Raw genomic sequence first — 21622 nt, 5'->3', positions numbered from 1 at the left:
AAAAGATAACACTGTTAGGCAAAGTTGGCGTGCAGTACCCTTTGGGATCACTACACACAAGTAGGACTACAGGTGTAAGCAAAACCAACCTTTGGTATAATTCTGTACTACGATTCCGGTAGCTGTAGTCAAGCACACAAACTGGTGTCCTTCTCCCTGGCTATTCAGTTTCCTGCAGCACTCTGAGGAAAATACAACCAGCTCTGAGATGGTATCCAGGTGGGTTAGGAGTTGATTGGTCCCACCAACTCAAAGGGAGAAGTCGTCCTTGAAGGGCTTCTCTGTTGAGATGAACTTGGTGATTCGGACCTGCAGCAGGGCTTCTCCGGGCAAACCAGTGGTCCAGGAGTTGCAGCAGCCGTCCTCTTCCAGCTCGTCTTCGGTTCTTTCGTTCCACTGGTGGACTCTGCCTTCCAAGCCAAGAGACTTGCCTTTTAAACTGTTTTCTCCCATTCATTCCAGCCTAGCTGCCACTCACCCAGCAGGGTGGCTGTCCTTGCCAGACAGTCCGGCAGTCAATCACGCCAGAGTGCATTTGGGTCTCCTAGGAGACCAAGCACAGGGAGTTCCGGGCACCTCCCTCACTTCCTGGCCACCCCAGACACTCAGGCGCCAGAGGCAGTCTTCAGTCCTGAAGCCCGCCAAAGGCGTAGGAACAAAGGGTCCAAACCTGGTTTGGCGTGCAGAGACAAACTCTAGAAGGACCTTTCCAAAAAGAAATGGCGAAAAAAGAAGACCGGGACCTGTTTAAACAAAGGAGGCTCAGAGGCCATCTTGAAAAACACGGCTCACGCGTTTAACACTACCGGTGTTCGCGGTCGAGAAAAATCATGGTAGTTTGTTGTAAAACCACTGCCACCAGCCATTTCGAGAGGAAAGGGTAGCATTGACTGCTCCATAAGTTTCTAGACATAGGGTATACTAGTTAACCCCTCGAGCACTGTATTGGAAGATAGTGTGTGCTGGGTCTAAGAATTTGAAAAGACTAGTAAAGTCAATTTCACTTTACTTTCTCTGGGAAATAGTAGTTTATCCCAGAGAAGGTATTTAAACCTTGGGACAGCCTAAAAGGCTCCCCCATGTCACTGAACTGAGGGTGCTGTGTGACACAAATGAAAACATGATGCCTATGGAGTTGTCTAAAACTCCATAATCAAAGAACATAAGAGTAAAACACACATCAAAATACATGAGAGAGTGGGGAAAAAGGTTCACACTCTCTCCAGGTAAAAAAATCAAGACCTCAAAATCCAGCAAAGTTGTTGGGGGTCTCTAAGGTGAAGGGAATTAGCAAATTTTTGAGAATCCTCCCTAACAAACACACCTTACCCATTCACTGCAAAAGAGCCCCTTTGCCGTCTAATCATCACCACATTATATAGCTAAGCAAACTGAGAAACCCACTTGAACCATCCAAAGTGATCAGGCATCTCATCATGGTAATGGACAACGAACTTACACTAGAACTCAGTAGTTAAGAAATGCTTCTTCCACTTAGACACAATCAAGAGGATACTCCCCTTCTTTACCTTCCCACACAAGACTTGCCATCATCTAGCATCTCTCTGGGAATGCCAGAATACTTTATGAAAAACTACAACGAACACAGAACGCAGCAGCAAAACTGTTCCTCAGACTCACTAAGAGAGAAGACATCACACCAGCAATTAGAATGCTACATTGGCTACTGGTCAAAAAAACAATCTTCTTCAAAACACCCTGCATAGCACAGGGCAATCCACGGCCAAGGAGTGGACTTTATACAAGGAGAAACCTCTTTCTACATACCAAAACAAACATTAATGTTGAGCAACGACATTCACCACCAACCAAAACAATACACAAAGAATACATTCGGGGGATCAGCATTCTCCTGTATAGCGGTGAGACTTTGGAAATACAAACAACAGAAGACCACTTAAAATTCATAAAACTGTCAAAAACATGCTCTTAAACTCACCAAGCTAAAGAGAAAACACCATTGAAGGAAAACAGCCAATGCAACACAATAAAAACACCAAAAACCTGATTTCATCGAAATGGGGCCACCCAAAGAAATAAAGTATCAGACTGCAAAACATCCTGGAATAATATGAACTTGACGATTAACCAAACCTGCAGAAAAAGACTTAGCCGACTGCCGACTAACCCTACTAAAAACTCTCTAATACTCTGCATACCCACCCTCCAACACTGAACAAACCAGACCCCTACCTCTGCTGCAAACCCCAACTCCTCCAGAAACTACAGACTATACTGACACGCCACAAGACCCAACAGGACACGGAACCAAATGCACATAAATCACCCACATACAACCTTGCATTCACCAGCACACAGTGATGTTTTTTCTGAACTGAAGCCACCAACAGCATCTGAAAGCTGTCTTGTGCTTTTCCCTCTCAATCCCATTAACCCCTTCCAACCGCCTTCCTTTTCTGTTCCAAAAGAGCGCCTGGAGACCATAAAAACGGCAGCGGTGCATGATACATTTCGCTAACATAAGTCACCCACCTTCTTACACTTCAGTAAACCTGTAATTACTAACCTATAGAGGTTGGGAGTGGGATCAGTGGAAGGTGGGGGGAGAGAACGAGTTGCCCGAGCCGCCTTCTGCCCATGTCCATGTGGCTGAAAAATCATTTAACACGGATTCAGCTATATAAGTTGAGTCTTTTGCCGCTATTATGGAGAATGTTAGATGCATTGTTTTATTTTAGGACAATTCCACCATTGTATCAATAAAACCAGATGGGGCAGCATTCTGAGGCTACTGCGCTTTTACTGAGAGGGTGGGCAGCAGAGCATCAATCTTTAGTGTGGTGGGATCACTGGCATAGCGGGGGGCCACGCAGCCCCTGCAGTGCAGGGGGGTGAGGTGGCACTGCCACATGTCCTGGGTACTGGGACACTTGGACTTCAAAAAGAAAGGGTTTATTTAAAGTCAATCTAACTTTATGAAAAAATTAATTTCCGAATGGAAATCATTTCTTCATAAAGTCAGTGAGACTTCAAAAATAAACTCTTTTTTGTAGTTCGCTGCTCCCAATCTCCCATGGACTGGGGGGAGCCCTATGACTTCAAAAAGAATTCGTTTCTTTTTGAAGTCACCCTGCCTTCATAAAGAAATAATTTCCGTTTCGGAAATAATTTCTTTATGAAGGCAGAGCAACTTCAAAAACAGACTATTTCTTTTTGCAGTCATAGCCCCCACCCCATGACATGGAGGCCTCCAGCGCCTCTGCAATGACAGGAACAAGCTTCCTGCTGCAGGAAGCTGAAGGCCTCGTTCCCTGAACCAACGGATTCAAAAAGGTAAGAACATTTATTTTGTGTAAATGTACGTGCATGGAAGTGTGTGTGTGTGTGTGAGTGTATATGTATATAATGTAATGTGTGTGAATGCATGATGTATGGACTGCCTGGATGTAGGAGAGTGTATGGTGAACGGGTGCACATGTAAATGTAGCGGTGGCTAGGTGTGTGTGTGAGTGTATGGTGATTGGTGTGTGTGCTTTTGTTTGCCAGGATTACTTATTGGTAATCCTCATTACTCCTAGCCCCACTCTTTCTCGTCGCAGTATGTGTGCATGAGCCACTTTGCCTCTTACACACGTACTGGGACGAGTTAGAGGGACATGGAGGTAATGCCTGGCTTAATTGCCTGTAATCTTCATTACTCCTAGTTCCACTATTCCTCGTCCCAGTACTTGCCTATGAGACAAAGTACCTCATAAGTAAGCCCTGAGAGAAGGAAGAGGGGCGTGGTGGTCTAGGTCGACCCATAGTGTGGCACAACCCATGAAATGTTGCCAAGCTGTGGTGGGGGGGGCCTCAGCATGGCTCGCACGGTGCCCCCAGATTTTGTGCTACCCGACTGAGTGGGATATTTCTCCTCAAACCACTTGAGGGCATACGTTTTGCTCAGGAACCTGGCAGCACCAGTCTTATGTGGCTCATTCCATTCCTTAGTACATCTTTTATTCCTGGCATAATTCGGATAACAACTGTAATTGGGTTGTTTCGCTGGTGTATCTTGGTTTTGGAAGTCACATTTAAGTAACTACGCACGCAGTCCATAATCTTTGGTATGCCATCTCTTCAAACATATTTATTCCCCCTCCCAGATACCAGGGTTTCTTCTTCTGTTGACAACCCCTGGGAGCCCCAGGATACAAGTGGTGACTCATCTACCCTGTTGCGTTTAGGAGGGAGAGGTTCAGAGGAGTATTCTTAGCTAAGAACACATCCTCATTACTTTCAATCATGGTCTGTACCTGATTGCAGAGCACCATCGGGTTTGCAGGGACTGGAGGAGGGGGAGAGCAGTGCTTCCTTTTGTGATTATACTTCCTTCGAGGGTCCCTCTGGGAATCGGACCTTTTCAAGCCTTTAATTTCATGCCCTTAATGCCATGCATTATGCCCTCTGGTGCAATTTTCAAGTCACTGTAGCTCTTTGCCCAGGTCACTGCTTAACTACCTGCAAGGTAGCAGAATAAACACCTTGTTTCATGTGATGCAGCGCCTGCTCTGTGCGCCATCTTGTGCTGCCCTGTTGTACACGTAGGGTCTATTACTTTAGCACAGCTTCTTCGCAGGCTGTCCTATTTGCCCTCTGAAATGGGCATTTTTCCAGACACCCTTTGGGCAAGAAGGGCCATACCAAACTGCAAAGGTCTTGATTGGGACACATTAAGACCAGGAGGGGGTGGGGGCAGAGCCTGCCTTTGCATTCCATCAGAGAAGGAGATCCAGGCGAGGTCTATTGGGATAGGCTGTTAGCTTACATTGTTGGGAGTGGGATGAGGAGGATTGGACGAGGAAGTAATGTACACTGAACACTCATTCAGTGATTGCCAATCCATACATTTCCTCTGCCACCACAATGATCTGCAGCAATCACTTTGCTTCATACTCTTAATAATTGTACACCAGCAATTCATTACATTTATATTTGTGTATATCATGCAGCCATGGCATCGCAGATTTGGCAGCTCATGACATCTCAGTTACACTGAAATATATACATACAACTCCTACAACAGTGCCGTAATGTTATTTGTAACGGCGCCTGCACCATCTCTGGAGATCGACCCACAGAGGGCTGTTAAAAGGCACAGCCCTAAGGGTGTGCGTTATACAGTATGCGTGATAGTCACATACTTGCAGCTCCCCTCTCGCCCATGTAGGATTGATACGGGGATTTCCACTTTCCCATCGCTGCGGTTCCTGCATGATATCAGAAGAGAGCGTTGGGCGGGGGGAATACTGTGAGGGTGTGATGTCGGTCTCAAAATGTTGGGGTTAGGGCTGGAGGACAGTTTTCTAAAAAGCAGGTTGTGAATGGGTCCATGGTTGATCACCCAGTGCCTCTTTAAGTACCTGCATGCCCACGATCGATTGTGCCTTTGCTTTGTCTACACTGACCTCACTAACCCTCGCACATAAGTTGTCTCTATACTCCCAACTGTCCTTCCTGGAAAAATTGAGGAGGAGGGGTGAAGGTTGGGGGCTGGGGTTGATGAGTTACTTTTGGTTGAAATTAAACAGGACATCTTATCAAGATGATGGGAATGGGCTACAATCCAAAGCATAGTAAGCAAACTCTCCAGGGTAGGACATTTGACATGCTCCTGCTGAAGCACCCCTTTCCCAACAGCGCCGCAGCCTGGGTGTCACAACAGAGTACTTCCTTCTGCCTTCAAATGTCTCACTTTGCCCTCCCAAGCCTGTGCCTAGTGCCACCACTCGGGACCTCTGATGCAGATCACAGGAGTAGTTAGCATGCAAGGTCAGATCGTGTGAAACCTGCAGAAATGCACAGTCATGTGGCAAGCACATCCGGTGGTCTGCCTACTAGTTAATAAAGACTGGGTCTGGTTTTGCCTCCATAACCTGTATACCCTCTAATTGGGTTCTTCCAAGTATACCCTTTATTGCCTATCCATCCAATTGTGCTCTTATTACATTAGCCTCCTTGTGCAGTGCTCCCTGCTTCAGAAGGTTTGCGATATTTAAAACCCAGCACACACTGCAGGGTCTTGCTTCCTGACTCATTCACTTTTGTTTTTCAGACACTAAACGATTTGGCAGCAAAACATTGCAACCTGGTGGTGGTTAAGCTTGGTAAGTCTGTAACTGAACCCTTCCCCAAGTTTCAGATAACACAATCCAAACAAAAGGGGTCTTAAGACTCTATTCCCAAGACAACACATGTAGGCCGCTAAATCTCAGGGTTCCCTTCCCCAAGAGTTCAATGTCTCACATAGGATCCGTGGTACTTGCTCCTGTGCACTAAGTCACTTTTACTTGATTCCTTTTGCTGGCCTCTGGGATTAGGGTGTGATCTTTGGGTCCTCTGGCCTCCCCTTAGTCGCCTTGTGGCTCTGCCACTATGTGTCACACACCCCTTTCCAAAGGGTAGCATTGCCACACTGGAGTCACACATTAAAGTTCGCTGTTTGGGCTTCCTTCAGCCTTTTATGTATTCAACTTTAAGGTTTAAGGTAATTTGTTGTGCAACATGCATTCAGTATTATTCAATGGCAGTTCAGGGTTCAATGCAGTCTTAATTTGCTTCATTATATTCAGTGTTCAAAGTTTACTTGTTCACTTCAATGTTAAATGTCCTTTAATTTGGTGTTCAATATGCATTGGCTTTATTTATTTTTAGGATTCTCTGTAGTTTGGAATTCAATAATTTCACAGTTCACATGCTTTACGTGTTTTACTTTCATTCCTTAGCTGAAGACTTTTGACAACGTATCTTCATTTCTCCGAGGTATGCAACCACTTCAGCAATACATTTATTGCTTAAGAAGGAAGTCTTCATAACGTTCGGAGACTTTCAAAAACGTGCCCGTTTCCTTAATAAGACAAGCAACCACTCTGATACATTGTATTATTCTCTGTTTTCATTTAACATTAGTTGGTTCACTTCTTGAGACTTGCAGTTAAAGTAACACCGAGTTTCCCTCTCTTGGAAACTCACTGGCTCAATTTGAAGTCTTTTTCTGTATCGCGCTGGCCAGAAACTTGGTGGCTTCCTTCCAAGGGGTCTTTCTCCGCCCCTCAGTCTCTTTCGTGCTCTTGCAGCATAACAGGAGAATGAGCACTCCCTTGGATGGGATGAAGAACATCCCCTCATCTGGTCTCCTTCCTCCGCCTCGCCTCTGCCCCACGGGGCTCCTGCTCCCACTTGACACTTGCCTGGACCCTCAGCTGTTTCAGTCCCCAGTGTGCTTCTCAGGCTGCAGAACAGCTCACCATGGCTACAATCAGCATCTCGTCTCTCTCCCCTCACCTTCCTGTCCACACATCCTTTATACACCTGCATTGTGCAAAAGGGTTGCAGGTGTGAGTCCTTTCTTTTAATTGCCTGACCATAGTAAGGCTTATTATTAAGACATGCCTGGTCTTTGCAATGGTACTCCTCTGAGGGCCTCTTCCACATCTCAATACCAAAGTGGTGTAATGGCATGATGGTGTGCATAACTCCTAGTCGTCTCTTCCTTGTCCCAGTACCGTCAAATGTCACATGTGGAAAAATTAGGGGAACTGCTTACAATAGCCCATAAAGTTCAGGGCAGGGTTAGGTTTGTCATCAATATGAAAAGGGGATACCATGTCTCACCCATCTCATATTTAACCCTTTTTGCCTTCTTTCTGGTACGTCTGGACTGATGATATCTCATACCCTTTTCTTGATCAATCAGACAGGGATAACAATATCCTAGTACTGCCCTTGGAATAGAGGGTTCCTCTTGGAAGGGAAATGGGAAATACTGTGTCTCGCCTGAGAATATCTCACTCCCAATCCCAAAGGTCCCTCCACCCAATTGATCCTCCCTCGCTTCTCCACCCCCAGGGTCGGGATCCAAGAGCGATGGCCTTTTCCTGGCCACCTGTGCAGAAGATCCCAAGGGAGTACAAGTGAGAATACCCTCAGGTTTCTCACAGTACACAAGTTGTCTGTTATACCCATGTGCATTTTGGAATCACCGCCTCACCCCAATCATGCATCCCTCAGTAGCCCACACTACCTTCCATATTTGGAAAATGATCCAGCCCGCGTTTTACAATGTGCTGAGGCAATCAAAATCTGGATGCTGGAGAACAAAGTGCAGCTAAACCCGTCTAAAACAGAGATTATTGTAGTTGGCCCAAAAAAACAAATGAGCTAATCTTATGCCAATCCCATGTCCTTCCCTTTTTAATGTGCAGACAGATTACTCACAAAATGTCAAGAATCTTGGCTGTATCTGGCAAGCTAACATGAACTGCAATGGCCAGATTAATCAGATTATTAAAACAGTTTACTATCATCTCATACTGTTGAAACGTCTCATGTCTCTTATTCTGGACAAAGATCGGTGCTCAGTGGCCGGTGCCCTTGTTAACTCAAGGCTCGACTACTGTAACTCCCTTCTCCTGGGTATTCCCAAATGCCGGGTTCAGCTATTACAAGTTGCTCAAAATGCTGCAGTGAGACTCATCTTCTCACTGCCAAGGAGGGCATCCATTTCACACCTTTGCAGGAGTATTTATTGGCTCCCTGTAAAGCAGTGTATTTTGTTTAACACTCTGTGTCTTTTTTTAAATGCATTAATGGTTTGGCACCAGCCTGCCTTTCAGCTAAAATTTCTCCCTATAAACCAGGTCGACCGCTGAGGTCTTCGGAGGGGAGCCTACTCATGGTTCCTTCCTCTAAATCAGTTAGCTATGTGAACAGATACTTAACATACAAGGCTCCACAGATTGGCAATAACCTTCCATTTGAATTGAGGAGAGTGGAATCACTGAAGGTATTTAGGAGAAAGCTTAAAACCAAACCAACCTTTTTCAGTAATCAGTTCACTACTGCTGACTGTACTTCATTAAACACCAACTGAGCCCAGGTGCATCTTTTCGCTTGGATCTTTGGATATGCGCTCAATAAATGCCTTTTCCATTCCATTTCCATCTTGTGTGTGCAGCACCAGCCAGCACAGTATGGACCTATCTGATGATTGTATTTAGTGTAGAGTAATCCCTGGGTCTATAGTTCTGCTCACAAACATCTAAACTTTTCTCAAAAGAAGTGCAGATTTGAAATATTCTAGGAATGGCACTTAACCCACCAGGTTTGCCATCCCGTTGCTTGAACAGATTCCATATGTTAAGGTGCTAGGTGTAACACACTCCAGGGGTACAGGGCAGATTCAAAACATAAACGAGTCACTGACCCTATTTTAAAAATGCCTAGGTCTTCAATGTTTTATATTGTGGTCAAAGTTTCTTCTCCAGACTTTGGTGACACCAGGCTTTCAGACCTAGTAACCCAGATTCTCACAACCTCTAGACTAACCCAACATTCATTGATGTATAAATGAACCCAATGTTTCATTCAGCTTGATGGGCATATTTTGTGTTGTCTAATTTGATTAGCGCCAGCGAGAATACTGCTTTGCAAACCCCGCAGATGTGAGGTGGGTGATGATAAAAAGTGAAGATTGACGGCAGTGAGCATGGGCCACAACTTCTCCAACTTGCCTGATTCACCAGTCTGAGCAACAGAAATACATTTCAGTGCTTTTTGTTGCAGAGGTTACGGATGACAAAAGCGCCAAAGAGGCAGCAGAGGAGGTGGAGAAGCACTTGAATGGAGCTGGGCTGAATGTGTTGATCAATAATGCTGGGATCAGGCACCCAAGCTCACTGGAAACGGCAGATGCCAAAGATATGTTGGATGTCTACGACACTAATGTGGTCACACCACTTTTGGAGGCAAAGGTAGGACTACTCCAGAGCAATCAAAAAGTACACTTTCACTCTGTTAACTTGTTCATAGAGTGGGAGACTGGGTAAGGAGATCAGTCATACGGCCACCCTATATAAAGAGAGCATATGGGGATGTTTGATATGCATGAAACCTCTGCAGGTCACAAATTGCTGAGAGCTTGTAGTTGTTCAGTTGCCCGAGAATTATCATTGGGCATGACTAGAGGTGTGGCGACCTCATGCCTGAACTCCATGGTACATGCAGAGATTGTGTTCTGGGCCCATGACCGACATGATGGCATGTATATGGGAGCTGTAGCATGCAACCAACACTACATACTTGAATGTGTCCCGGCATGAGAAACCATGCCTCTAGCAGAAAATGCACAATGTATACATGGAACCCTTGGGAAGTCTCCTAAATGACCCCAACATAGCCATCCATCAGTATGCGGATGACTGTCAGCTGTACTTTAAGGTCAATGGCCCCCAGGGCATTGCTCACCTCTGCGAATGCCTGGCTACTATCCAAACATGGATATCAAAGGATTACCTTAAACTGAACCACCAACACTGAATTTGTCCTCATCGCCCCCCCCCCCCACTAAACAACAACCTGTGCAACAATAGCTGGATGCCATGTGTCTGGAAGGATTCCCTCCTCAGGTGTCAAACTCTAGTAAATCCCTGTGCTTATTTTGTTTACAGTAGCCATTCCTTCCAAAAGCACATAGCCAAAAAAGCACAAACTGGATGGCTAGAGATCCACACACTCCATAAAATCAAACCCTTCATTCCCTTGAATGAATTCCATTTGGTGGGCCAATCCCTCATTCTCTCACACATCGATGGAGGAAATTCACTCCTTACTGATCTTCCAGCCGCACACCTGACCCCCTCCAAGCACCACAACACAATGCAGCCCACCTCATCACAGGTACCCACAAACGCGACCGTATCTCTCCAACACTGCACACGCTTCACTAGGCCCCCAGCCTCTGCCAGACGCCTATTAAAAACTGCAAACATCATCTACAAAGCAGTCTCAAACAGAACACCAACATACTTGCCAGCTAAACTCCACACCTCTGGAGACTCTCACACCTCACCTCACGTAGCAAAAGTATCAAACGGTTGGAGTAAAATCTTGCCCGCAAAGCGAAGACTCGCAAGCAGTCCTTCTCCTGCCATCACTTGACCACCTGGAACTCCACCCCAATAGAGGTTCGCAATGCCCCTACCATCCTCCAGTTCGGTAAAACATTAAAAACGTGGTTCTTTCAACAATACCTGCTGGAGAAATAAAAATCCCTCTCCCTCTCCACCCACAGTACTGCATTAATGTATAAAATGCCAAGCCCAATACTGGCACAATCCTCTTGTAAAGTGCTCCGCTGCTCTTACATTTATTTAATCTGCCACCACAATGATCTGTAGTGTTCATTTTGTTTCGTACTCTTAATAAGTGTACACCAGCAATTCATTACATTTATGTTTGTATATATCATGCAACCATGACATTGCAGATTTGGCAGCACTTGACATCTCAGTTAAACTGAAATCTATACATACAACGCCAACATTAGTGTTGTAATGTTCTTTGTAAAGGTTGTTTGCACCATCTCAGGAGCTCTGCCCACAGAGGGCTGTTAAAAGCCACAGCCTTAAGTGTGCCCATGTACGATTGATATGGTTATTTCCACGTTCCCATCCCTGCGGTTCCTGAATGGTAGCAGAAGAGGGCAAGGGGGAGTAAGGAGAGGGCACTGTGAGGGTGCCATGTCAGTTTTAAAATGTTGGGATTCAGGCTGGGGGACAGTTTTTAAAAAGCAAGTTCTGAATGGGTCCATGACTGATCATCCAGTGCCTCTTGAAGTACCTGCATGCCTACAACCAGTTATGCCTTTGATTTGTCTACGCTGACCTCGGTAACCCTCATACATAAGGTGTATCTATACTCACCACTGTCCTGGAAAAATTGAGGGGTGGGTGAAGGTTGAGGGGCCGGGGTTGATGAGATCCTTTTGGTTGAAATCAAGCAGGGCATCTTATCAAGGTTTTGGTAGTGGACTACAAGCCAAAGCATAGTAAGCAAAACTATATCGGTACCCCACCAGGATGTGGTGCCTACAGGTTACACAGATGGCTGCAGTAGGTGCATTAATCGATTGCACTGTGGACCCTCAACCCCGTCTGTCACCAGAAGGCTTTATTGTCTATTATGACTTTCTTTGGCCAATTAGATCAATCTTCGTCCTAAATGAGTGGCTATTAATTTTCACAGGGATGTTGATCATAGAGAGGCAGGAGGTATTTTAAAGCTGAGCAGAGAGCGTGTAAGTCATTGGCTGCATCATGGATGGTATTGAAATGAGCAGGGAAGGCTTCTGCCCTCTGATTCTGCACATGTTTTGCTGCTGCCTTTTTAATGATTGTTTGAACTTAAATACGCTACTCTCCGAGATAAGACATTTGAACTGGAGCTCCCAGCCCTTTAAGATGAGGTAGCAATACCCTTGAGATGGATGGGGATGCAGAAATTATCCAAACATCAATAATCGAAATGACTCAAGTAGTTGGCAAAAGGATAACTGTTTTAATATCAATGATCTAAAACAGGGAGTACAACGGACATCAACGGACTTTGCAGCGTAAGAACTATCAATGCATCTTGAAAAAAGCTTTCTTTTATAACAAAAACTCGTCATAGGTGACAAATACAACATATTACTAACGCCATCCTACGTGGCATACTACAAAAACCTAGTGGCAAGTGTGATAGGGTCTAAGGGAATGTCTAAGTATATGATTCATACTCATCTAAGGCAGTGATTGAAAGTGATTTGTTTCTTAACATCAGACGGGGCAACTAAACCCAACCCATAAACAGGCCACTATAAATGTCCCTAAACACACAATGTCCTATTGGCTACACAAGCTATAGGACCCTTGATCATGCGGTCCCCTACCATTGGTTGGTACTCTAACCTTCGTCAGTACTTTTCCTCCTATGATAGCAGCATGCAGGCTGAGCTTCCAGGTGCTGGTGAGCTAGTCTTAACCATAGCTTCCCACCAATTAGCATATTCATCCATCATCACCTCAGTGGTCTGCTGTCAATTAGGACTTTGAACTTGTCCTTGGGAGTGTTCTTAGCTCTGGAGAATACAGGGTAGTGAAGGCACACTCTGCTCTCATGCGTAGGTGTGACCATCATGTTGGTCCAACTTCATCCCTCCACGTGATTGAAGACCAAAAAATTGAGCCTCTCGTGTATTAAAATTCTATTTTGTACTAGACCTCTGACATCTTCCTTGTTTTGTTCATGACTCCTGAACAGGAGTTTCGTTCTTTCACACGATGTGGATCCAATGTCTGCTCACCCCAGCCTGATAAGACCTTGGCTTTTTGGCTTGGCTTCATGGCTCATCCAGCCTTGCCTTTCTGAGATTCACTTTGTAATTCACTTGTTTTCTCACTGTGACACACTGGAAAAGAAGCCTTCGTTTTTTATCCCAGCTCTGCTATAGCTCTTAGTGGAAACATCCAATCTTTTACTCATTTATGCATATATGTATATGTTGGCGCATGCTGCAATCTATTCACTATGAAGCTAGCCTCAAGAATACTTTGCCTGCTTGCGTTTCTTTTGCATCTGTACAAGTATAAACTAACTTAATATCTTCATCCATTTTATAGCATAAGTTTCTTCATCTTGATCCCAAGATGCTACTCATCTTCGATCCTTTCTTAATGCCTTATAGAATATCAGAATTCTCTAGTCTGCATCTCTTCTATGCACGTCAGTTTTTGATTCTGTGTGACGTCACCATTCATCTTGGCCATTCATTTGCTCGGCTTCTTCCAGGATTTCATTCAAATGTCCATCATATTTTCTTGTATGCAGGTATGGTTTTCTCAATGGGAACATTGCTTCCAGGATTCTCCTTGGTATCAGTATTTTCACTGGTACCGCACGTTTCTTACACTCTGGTTCCCAACATAAAGGCAAGATGGGCAAGGAGATTGAGGCAGGTGTACTTAGCTCCTTCTCTACACTCCCCCTCTTGGCGATTCATCGTCCACTTTCCCATCATTCTTCACATCTAGACATCATTGTCTGAAGAAATGCGTCTTCGGGATCCATATCTTTATGACTCCCTTCAGGCATCCAGCTGATTTCACATGCTCATCCTTGTTCCAAGTCATGAGCATGCAATGTCCACTTGGACTGCAATAGATCCATCTTCCCACATATTTCTTATGGTTCTTTGGATACAGGAACTTCGTTCCCTCAGGTGCATGAATACAGGCCTTCACAAAGTCTCTGATTTCTTATCCATCAAGTCTCTGGTCTTCCATCCTGAATCAACATCGATCATGATCTTCATCCCTATGGCTTTCTTTGCTGTCTTCTTGCATTGTGACAGTATTATCCTGATCACACAAAATCCGAGTAACACCAGTAGTATTAGGGCTCCTAAGAACTTGAACATATCTGCCATTCATTGTAGAACCCAAGAAAAGAGTGATCCAAACCAGCTGTCATCAGCAATGTCCTCTACTTTGTCTATCATCAGGACATATAGCTTCGTTAGCATCTCTATGGCCTCTGTCAAGGTGCCATTCTCATCGTCATGAGAAGGTCTGAATGTGCAACATGATAATCTGATTTTTGCACAAACACCTCCATCCATAGCTTTGATCATGTCCAAGACGTATCTGTTCTAAAGAGTCATCAGTGTTATGGTTGTCTCATCTCTTCTCTGATAGCATTGAATCCCTTTATGGATATGTTGATCGTCTGTAGCAATTCCCATCTGGTAATCTGCAGCCATTTGGTATTTGCTCCAACCTGGATTCTCGGCATGAAGATCAATGTGAATACTGACAAAGTCTGGCTGAATAGTCTGTGTTCATATGGGATAGAGTCAAAAGCTTCTGTTGATGTGGCAGAGAAATAATTTTCCCTCTTCATTCGATTAATCAGCTGTCAAGATTCAGGTAACTTTTTGGAATCACCAACGCTGGAAAACTAACATTCACCAGTGAACATCGTCCTCCCCAATCCTTGGGTAGCCTCATATATGCTCTAGATCCACAAGCCCAATAGTGATCCATGATCACTGCTGTTCCAAGTTTAATTCCTGGTACATCAAAGATTCAACCACAGTTCTGATTATCTCCAACTTTTCTTGTGCTATTATTTCTGAAGCACAGCTTTGCACTTTCCAAAGGCACTATCTGCAAGGGTCCTCCTCTGTCTTCGACCCAGGTCAATAGTTTAGCAAGTCATGGCCATAATCGCCTGCATCTATTTTGACACTATGTCAATGGCTGGTTGATGACAACCAATGACCACCCAGGCTCTGCAGATAACCACTCCTTCCCATCCATCAGGTGATAGCACTGATCCCCAAATCTGCATTTAGCCTCTGTTTTTCCATCTACAAATTTCTTCTGCAGATTTTCCTGGACTCTCAAGTCTTCTGTTTACTTCCCATCTGATTCCAGCTTCTTTCACTCCACGTTTTTCGTATCTGATCTCATGATTCTTAGTTTGCGCCCTATTTCTTGTCTTCGTGTCCTGGGCAAAGTCATCTTCATCTGGGTCTGTCCATTCAGTTGCCCATTTGAGATAGGCATCTCAGCCTATGAACTGACCCCTGGTACGGCAAAGTGCTCTATTTGATAGACAATGGGCCTTATTATACGTTTGCCGGTGCGGTAGTAACGGCGCTGGTAAGATACCAGCATCGTTACTACCAGACCGGAAAACTACGAGTTCTGCTCGTGGGTGCCTTTTTGCCTGCCAGGTCTTGCCTGGCGGGGGTGCTAGCACCCACGAGCAGAGCATGTCGGATGCACCGGCACCCTTCACGAATGGTGTTGGTGCATCCGGCTTCCCCATTCCTTTGAGGTCCTTCTTCCCACTTCTTTCATATGCTTATACCAAATGTTATTCCCCAAGTGTGCTGTACTGTCCAGGTAATGATTCTGGTCATGATCACCCTCCCTAGCACCTCTCTTAGGTCTGGTTCTTCTCTTACAAGCTTCTCTAACCATCTCATGCAATATGTCAGCATAGTTTCTCCTTAATCCACCAATCATAGAAACATTTGTCAGTGGACTGGGGGTTTTCACATGTACTACCTGTGTAGGAGAAAGCTCCAGAAGTTTCATCCTATCGATATACTCTATAGGCATAAAAATGTGTTGCATAATCTCCATATATGACCTCTTTCTAAAATGTAATCCAGGTTTATTCATCACAGGATCAGGTGCTCTTGTGTGTGTCTCTAAAGTAGGAATAATCACATACGGTCTCGGCTGCCTTGCAGTTGCCACATTGGTACCCTTCTCTTGTACAGAAGGATACACAGGAATCTTTGCTCTACTCACATCTATATAGTAAGCATTTTCTACTGTAAGTGAGAGCAATAGCACTATAAACAAGATACAAGAGTAAATGACACATAAGTATGACTACTTGCAGCAAAAACATTTTGCACAACGTGGCCGTCTCTCATGATCTACCATGACAAAATTGCTATTGATGCTGCCCATTTTACTTTTAAGGAAGGAAAAACAGATTTTAATCGGGCAACATCATGCACTACTTCTGGAAGCTGCTGTCTCGTCTCCAAAGGTTCCTCAATCCGCTTCAGCTGGCTAGACGATGATGAATACAAATTCTGAATGGACACCACAAATTGGCCTTTGACCAGAAGACATGAAGATCCTCTCTCAGCATAAAACAAAGTTCATCAATCAGTAGACTTTTGGATCTTCTCCCTTAAAAGTCTTATTCAGTTCTTAATGTTCTTGCAGAGTACCCATTCACTTGTATTATGATGTCTCTCAATATTCTATTGAGTGTTGCATTGTTCCTCAGGTCTCTCAGGAATATTCGCACGTCGGTTTGCCTCCCAACAAGATGCAGGCACTCCTCAGTCAAGTTGTAAAATACTAAGCTGACCAGTCTATGTGCATTATCCGGTGAAATGGGCATTTGTGTTCTCCCAGCTGAACTCAGGAAGCAGAAGGATTTCCTCAATGATAGCTGCAAGCAATCTCCTCATAATTGGACCATTCTTAGCATCTTGCAAGAACAGATGAATGCTAGTAGTACTCCCACAGCGCAGGGTAAGTGCGCAATATGAACAGAAAAACTGCAACAACGTTCCTTGAAACGTTGTCATTGGGCACCACCATAGGCACCTCCGAAAAGGAACTCAGTGAGAAAGGAATCGGGGAACTGCTCCCTCTTCCAGTCATCAAAAAGGAATTCCAGATCTGGCATATCTTTGTTTTTCAATCAAGGCTTTAAGCATACCTCAGTCCAATGTCAACAAGCTCCTGTGGCTCAAGAACAAATAACTTCCCTTAACTCCTTTTTAATGACTGAAAAAAGTGTCCTGAAATAAGCCACAGTCCAATAAACTCTTTATCTTTATTCATCAGATTCTGCATCCTTCTTTCTTGTCATAGACCTAGTCTACACATGCTGTGGTTCTTTCCCGATGCTTATTTCTGATGGGGTTGGGGTTGAATGCCATTCTCCAGCATAGAACTTCATGTAACCAAGGAATATCCAAGCACGTCTGCCTTGCACCTTGACTGCAGATGGTGTAACGTCCCCCACTATGAAGGGGCCGTTAAAACTTGGCTTGTGCCACCTTCCAGTGAAGTTTCGGATTAGGGCCGCATCTCCAGGGAAAGGTTTGGGAAGACATAACTCTTTAACTCCATTTTCTGCATCATCTCCTTCTGTGGTCCGAGTTGCCCCACACCCATTCCGCTTGAGTTGATCTGAAATGACAGAGATAATTGAAGTCATGCATGTAAGATAATCACGGAGCTCCTTTCCTAACAATTCTGCTGTCGGCTGGGCATCACTTTTAACCCTAGCCAGAGGTGTGGGAGGTGTCCTCATTCGTCTCCCTGTCACTATCTTGTGGGGGGTAAGATGGTGGTCTGAACCTGGTTGATTTCTCAACACATACAATGCCAGTGGTAGACGATGCAACTATCCTTTCTTCAAGGTAAGCTTCAATTTGGCTATTCTCTCTTTAAGCAAGCCGTTGAGTCTCTCACAGACACTGTTTGCTTGCGGGTGATACACCGATGAAAACTTGTGCTTTATAATAAGCAACAAGCTTATTTGATCAAAGACTTCTTTAACAAAATGAGGGCCATTATCTGATCTTAATACTTCACATATTCCCCATCTAGGAAAAACTTCTCATACTAGAAATTTGGCTGCACAGGTGGAATCTGGATGTGTACATGGTCCAGCTTCAACCCACCTTGAAACGGGACATACCACTACAATCATGTATCTGTATCTATTACAGACTTGCAGCATGTCGACATAGTTGATATGTAAATGCTGAAAGGGACCATTCTGTATCGGAATAACTCCTCTAATTGTGCGCAATGTGTGCCCAGCAGTAAACTTTTGACATACGATACAATTTACTACATAAAATGTGACGTGTTCTACTATATTTGGAACAAACCAATCCTCTGCAATTGTTGCGGCGAGGCTCTCTCTAGTAATGTATGCAGGGTAGTGTAGCTGTTCCAAAGCCACCCTTAATAAGGCTATAGGCATCACCGGTTTACCAGTGCTGTCTTGTCACCACAATGCTTCAGAGGGGTTTAAAGAACACCCTCTCTGCGTCCACAAGTCTTTTTCGTCTATTGGCGTTTCCCCTTGGATCTCTACCAATTGAGTCCTAGACAGGTTGTTTTAACACTCAGACACAGTTGTCATCACCACCATGCTGTCATTCACATTAGGTGTATCAAAGGACATAATAATTTCTGTATATGCCACGCGTTTCGCTTCCTCATCTGCTTTTTGATTTCCATGTGAGATAAAGTCTGCTCTCTTAGTATGAGCTGCGCATTTAACTACTGCGATGGCTACTGGGAGTTGCAGTGCCTTAATAAGTCTGTCCAATAAGGCTGCGTGCCATACTGGAGTGCTGTCCACTCAGAGGTAGCCCCTCCTTTTCCAACACGCTAGCCCTGCATGCACTGTTGACGTCACATATGCGGAGTCAGTATACACCGTTATTTCCTGGTCGGCATGATTCTTGAGAGTGACTATTAGCACCACTAATTCTGCAGCCTATGCTGAAAAGTGAGACGGTAGCCGTGCGCTTACCAGTACTTGAAACTCCCCATTGGCCATGTGCTTCACAACAGCGGCACCTGTATATCTTTGTCCATCGTTTTGATCGATTCCCAAAGAACCATCAATAAAGAGAATATCCCCAGCTACCAACACATTTTCCTTTTCCCTCGGGAGCTCATCATAGAAATCCTCATAGTTCGAGAAATCATGTGCATGCTAACTCTCTGCCAATGGTTCTGCTACGAACATGGTAGGATTCACTATTCTGCATCTGACTATTTTGACCGCTGGATTCAATATGACTAGCTCGTAGGCAGAAGCCCTTTGAGAAGTCAACGTGCCTTTAGGTTTTTCCAAAATTGCAAATAATGCATGTTCAAAAAATAACATCATGGAACATCCCATCACTATGCAAGCAGCCTTCTCTATGACGAACGCAGCGGCTGCCAAAGACTGTTCGCACGGAAAGTGACCCCTCATTACTGGGTCCAGAATCCCACTGTAATATGCAAGGGGCTTGTACCCCAATGTGGTTCTCTGTGTAAGTACAGCATTCATAACAGTGCCATTCGTGTGCAAAAATAAAAATAATTCCTCATCATAATTGGGAATCCCTAAAATCAGAGGTGTGCAAATTGCTTTTTTCAATTCGTCAAACCCTTCTTCCATCTCCTCATTCCAAAAAATGTTTTCCTGATTCACCTGTGCTTTCTTCAAAGCTTGCCACAAGGGTTTTATATATGAACTGTAATCAGAGAACCAGGGTTTTACATAATTACATAGTCCCAAAAATCTCTGCATGTGCTTTATCGTGATTGGTTTTACTGTTTTCAGAATAGCATCAGCCCTCTCAGGAGTAACCTTCTTTACTTCATGTGAAATTAACTGACCTATGAAACTGGCCAAGGAAAAGTTAAAGTATTGTCAAAAGGGAGTGCTGCTGCACTCCCTTTTGACAATACTGTAACTTTTCCGTGTCTACCTTATATCCTTTGTCTGCAAGGATAATCATCAGTGGAACTGAATTGCGTCGCCACTCTTCCTCTGAAGTGCTACAGACCAATATGTCATCCATGTACTGCAATACGCTTTATAAATCAATATTGCTTACGTCCATCTGTAGGACTCTATTGAAAATTGATGGGGACAGACTGTACCCCTGGGGTAAACGAGTGCTTTTCAGGCGAGTTTGTCTGAACGTAAATGATGTCAGATCCTGTGACTCTTTATGCAATGCGATTGAGAAAAACACATTTTTCAAGTCAATCACAGTGAAATATCGTGCTTTGACAGGTATATTACATAGAATTGTCGCCGGGTTAGGAACTAGAGGGAACTCGGCCTCTAGAATCTGGTTAATCGGGCAGAGGTCTTTGATTAAACGTCACAACCCCCTTTCCCTTTTTTGATCAGATCAATCACTGTATTACACAATGACTCTGACATCACTAGGATGCCTAGTTCCATCATAGCAGAAATTGTTTTAAAAATAACATTATCTGCCTCTCGAGACATGGGATACTGTCGTGCTTGAGGTAAAATTGGTCCTGGCTTCAATTAAATTTTTACTTCTCCATCCCCCTTCAATAGGCCTACACCATAGGGTCCTTTTTTTCCATAATGAGGCTGGCACATTTGCCATGTCTGTCATGTCCCATAGAACTTGCCCCTTCTGGACTACCTGGTCCTTATCGCGACGGGGCTTGTATTCCTTGTTACTCCCAACATGGCTGTGCCAAGTGACTTGCCTCGCACCAGCCTTCACGTCAGACACAGCACGCTCTATAAATTGGCCACGCCTCTGCGGCCCCGCGCGTCTCAGCACTATCATTAGGTAGTGACTTGACGTGTGTGTGCTGTTCGGCAAAACCACTATTCCTAGTTTCCTGGTTCCTTCTTCCTTCCCTTCACCCCTTCCCTCTAATTCTGCTCCCGGAATCCTCATCCCTAGTGACCGCTACTTTTTTCCTGGACATCCTGGAACTGCGACCTTCCCGGAACTCTGAACGCGCTCTGCAGCCGGACGAGACTCGAGCGAGCCTATACAAGACCCGATCCGTCCACAAGAGGAATCCTCCCACGGAACAGAGCAAGAAGCGATCCCAGGTGAGAAGGGGAAGATTTACGACAGTTTGAGACGCCAAACGACCGACACTGATACTTCTATGGAGAAAGCAGTCCAGGACCTTATGCGTGGCATGCAAGAACTCACAGCTGAAGTACAGAACTTAAAAGCTGAGAATGCTGCGTTAAAACAGCTTGTTTTGTCTCGCGACCCCGCTAACAAGGACAGTGTGTTACTGGGTGGAGTGGTAGACAAATATGATGGCTTGGCAAAATCCTTACGTGGATTCCTGGATTCCTGCTTGGTGCATTTTACTTTTAAGCCCTATTATTTTTCAACTTCCAGGGCGAAAGTGGGCTTCATAATCTTGCACCTCACAGGGAACGTGTTGACCTGGGCCACTCCCTTATTCAACTCAGGAGATGCCCTCCTGGATGATTATGATGGATTCATTCAGGCACTCAAGACTATGTTAGACCGCCCAGAACAGGTTTTTAGTGCTCAGGACGGTTACTTGATTTCCAACAGGGATCTCAGGATATGCTAATGTACGTTACTAGATTCAAACAACTGGCCAAGGAAGCGGATTGGTCCTCAGAAGCAAGTTTCACTCTTTTTCACAGGGGTCTAAATGAGGATATTCAGGACAAA

General features: G+C 44.6%; 1 protein-coding gene across 2 annotated transcripts in view; it reads left to right on the top strand.

The window, feature by feature from the left end:
* LOC138447935 (uncharacterized) overlaps positions 1-21622 on the top strand; it is a 185861-nt gene that overhangs the window by 74316 nt on the left and 89923 nt on the right. For both annotated transcript variants that reach the window (XM_069604462.1, XM_069604464.1), the window contains exons 2-3: positions 6077-6128; positions 9586-9773. In XM_069604462.1, coding sequence (XP_069460563.1) covers positions 6077-6128; positions 9586-9773 — 240 coding nt within the window. The remainder of the gene's footprint in view (positions 1-6076; positions 6129-9585; positions 9774-21622) is intronic.

The sequence above is a fragment of the Ambystoma mexicanum genome, chromosome 1p, assembly GCF_040938575.1.
Source record: "Ambystoma mexicanum isolate Mex_15411 chromosome 1p, UKY_AmexF1_1, whole genome shotgun sequence".
Classification (NCBI taxonomy): Eukaryota; Metazoa; Chordata; class Amphibia; order Caudata; family Ambystomatidae; genus Ambystoma; species Ambystoma mexicanum.
Note: the sequence above shows the minus strand (reverse complement) of the source record. Positions and strands in the feature narration are given on the sequence as shown.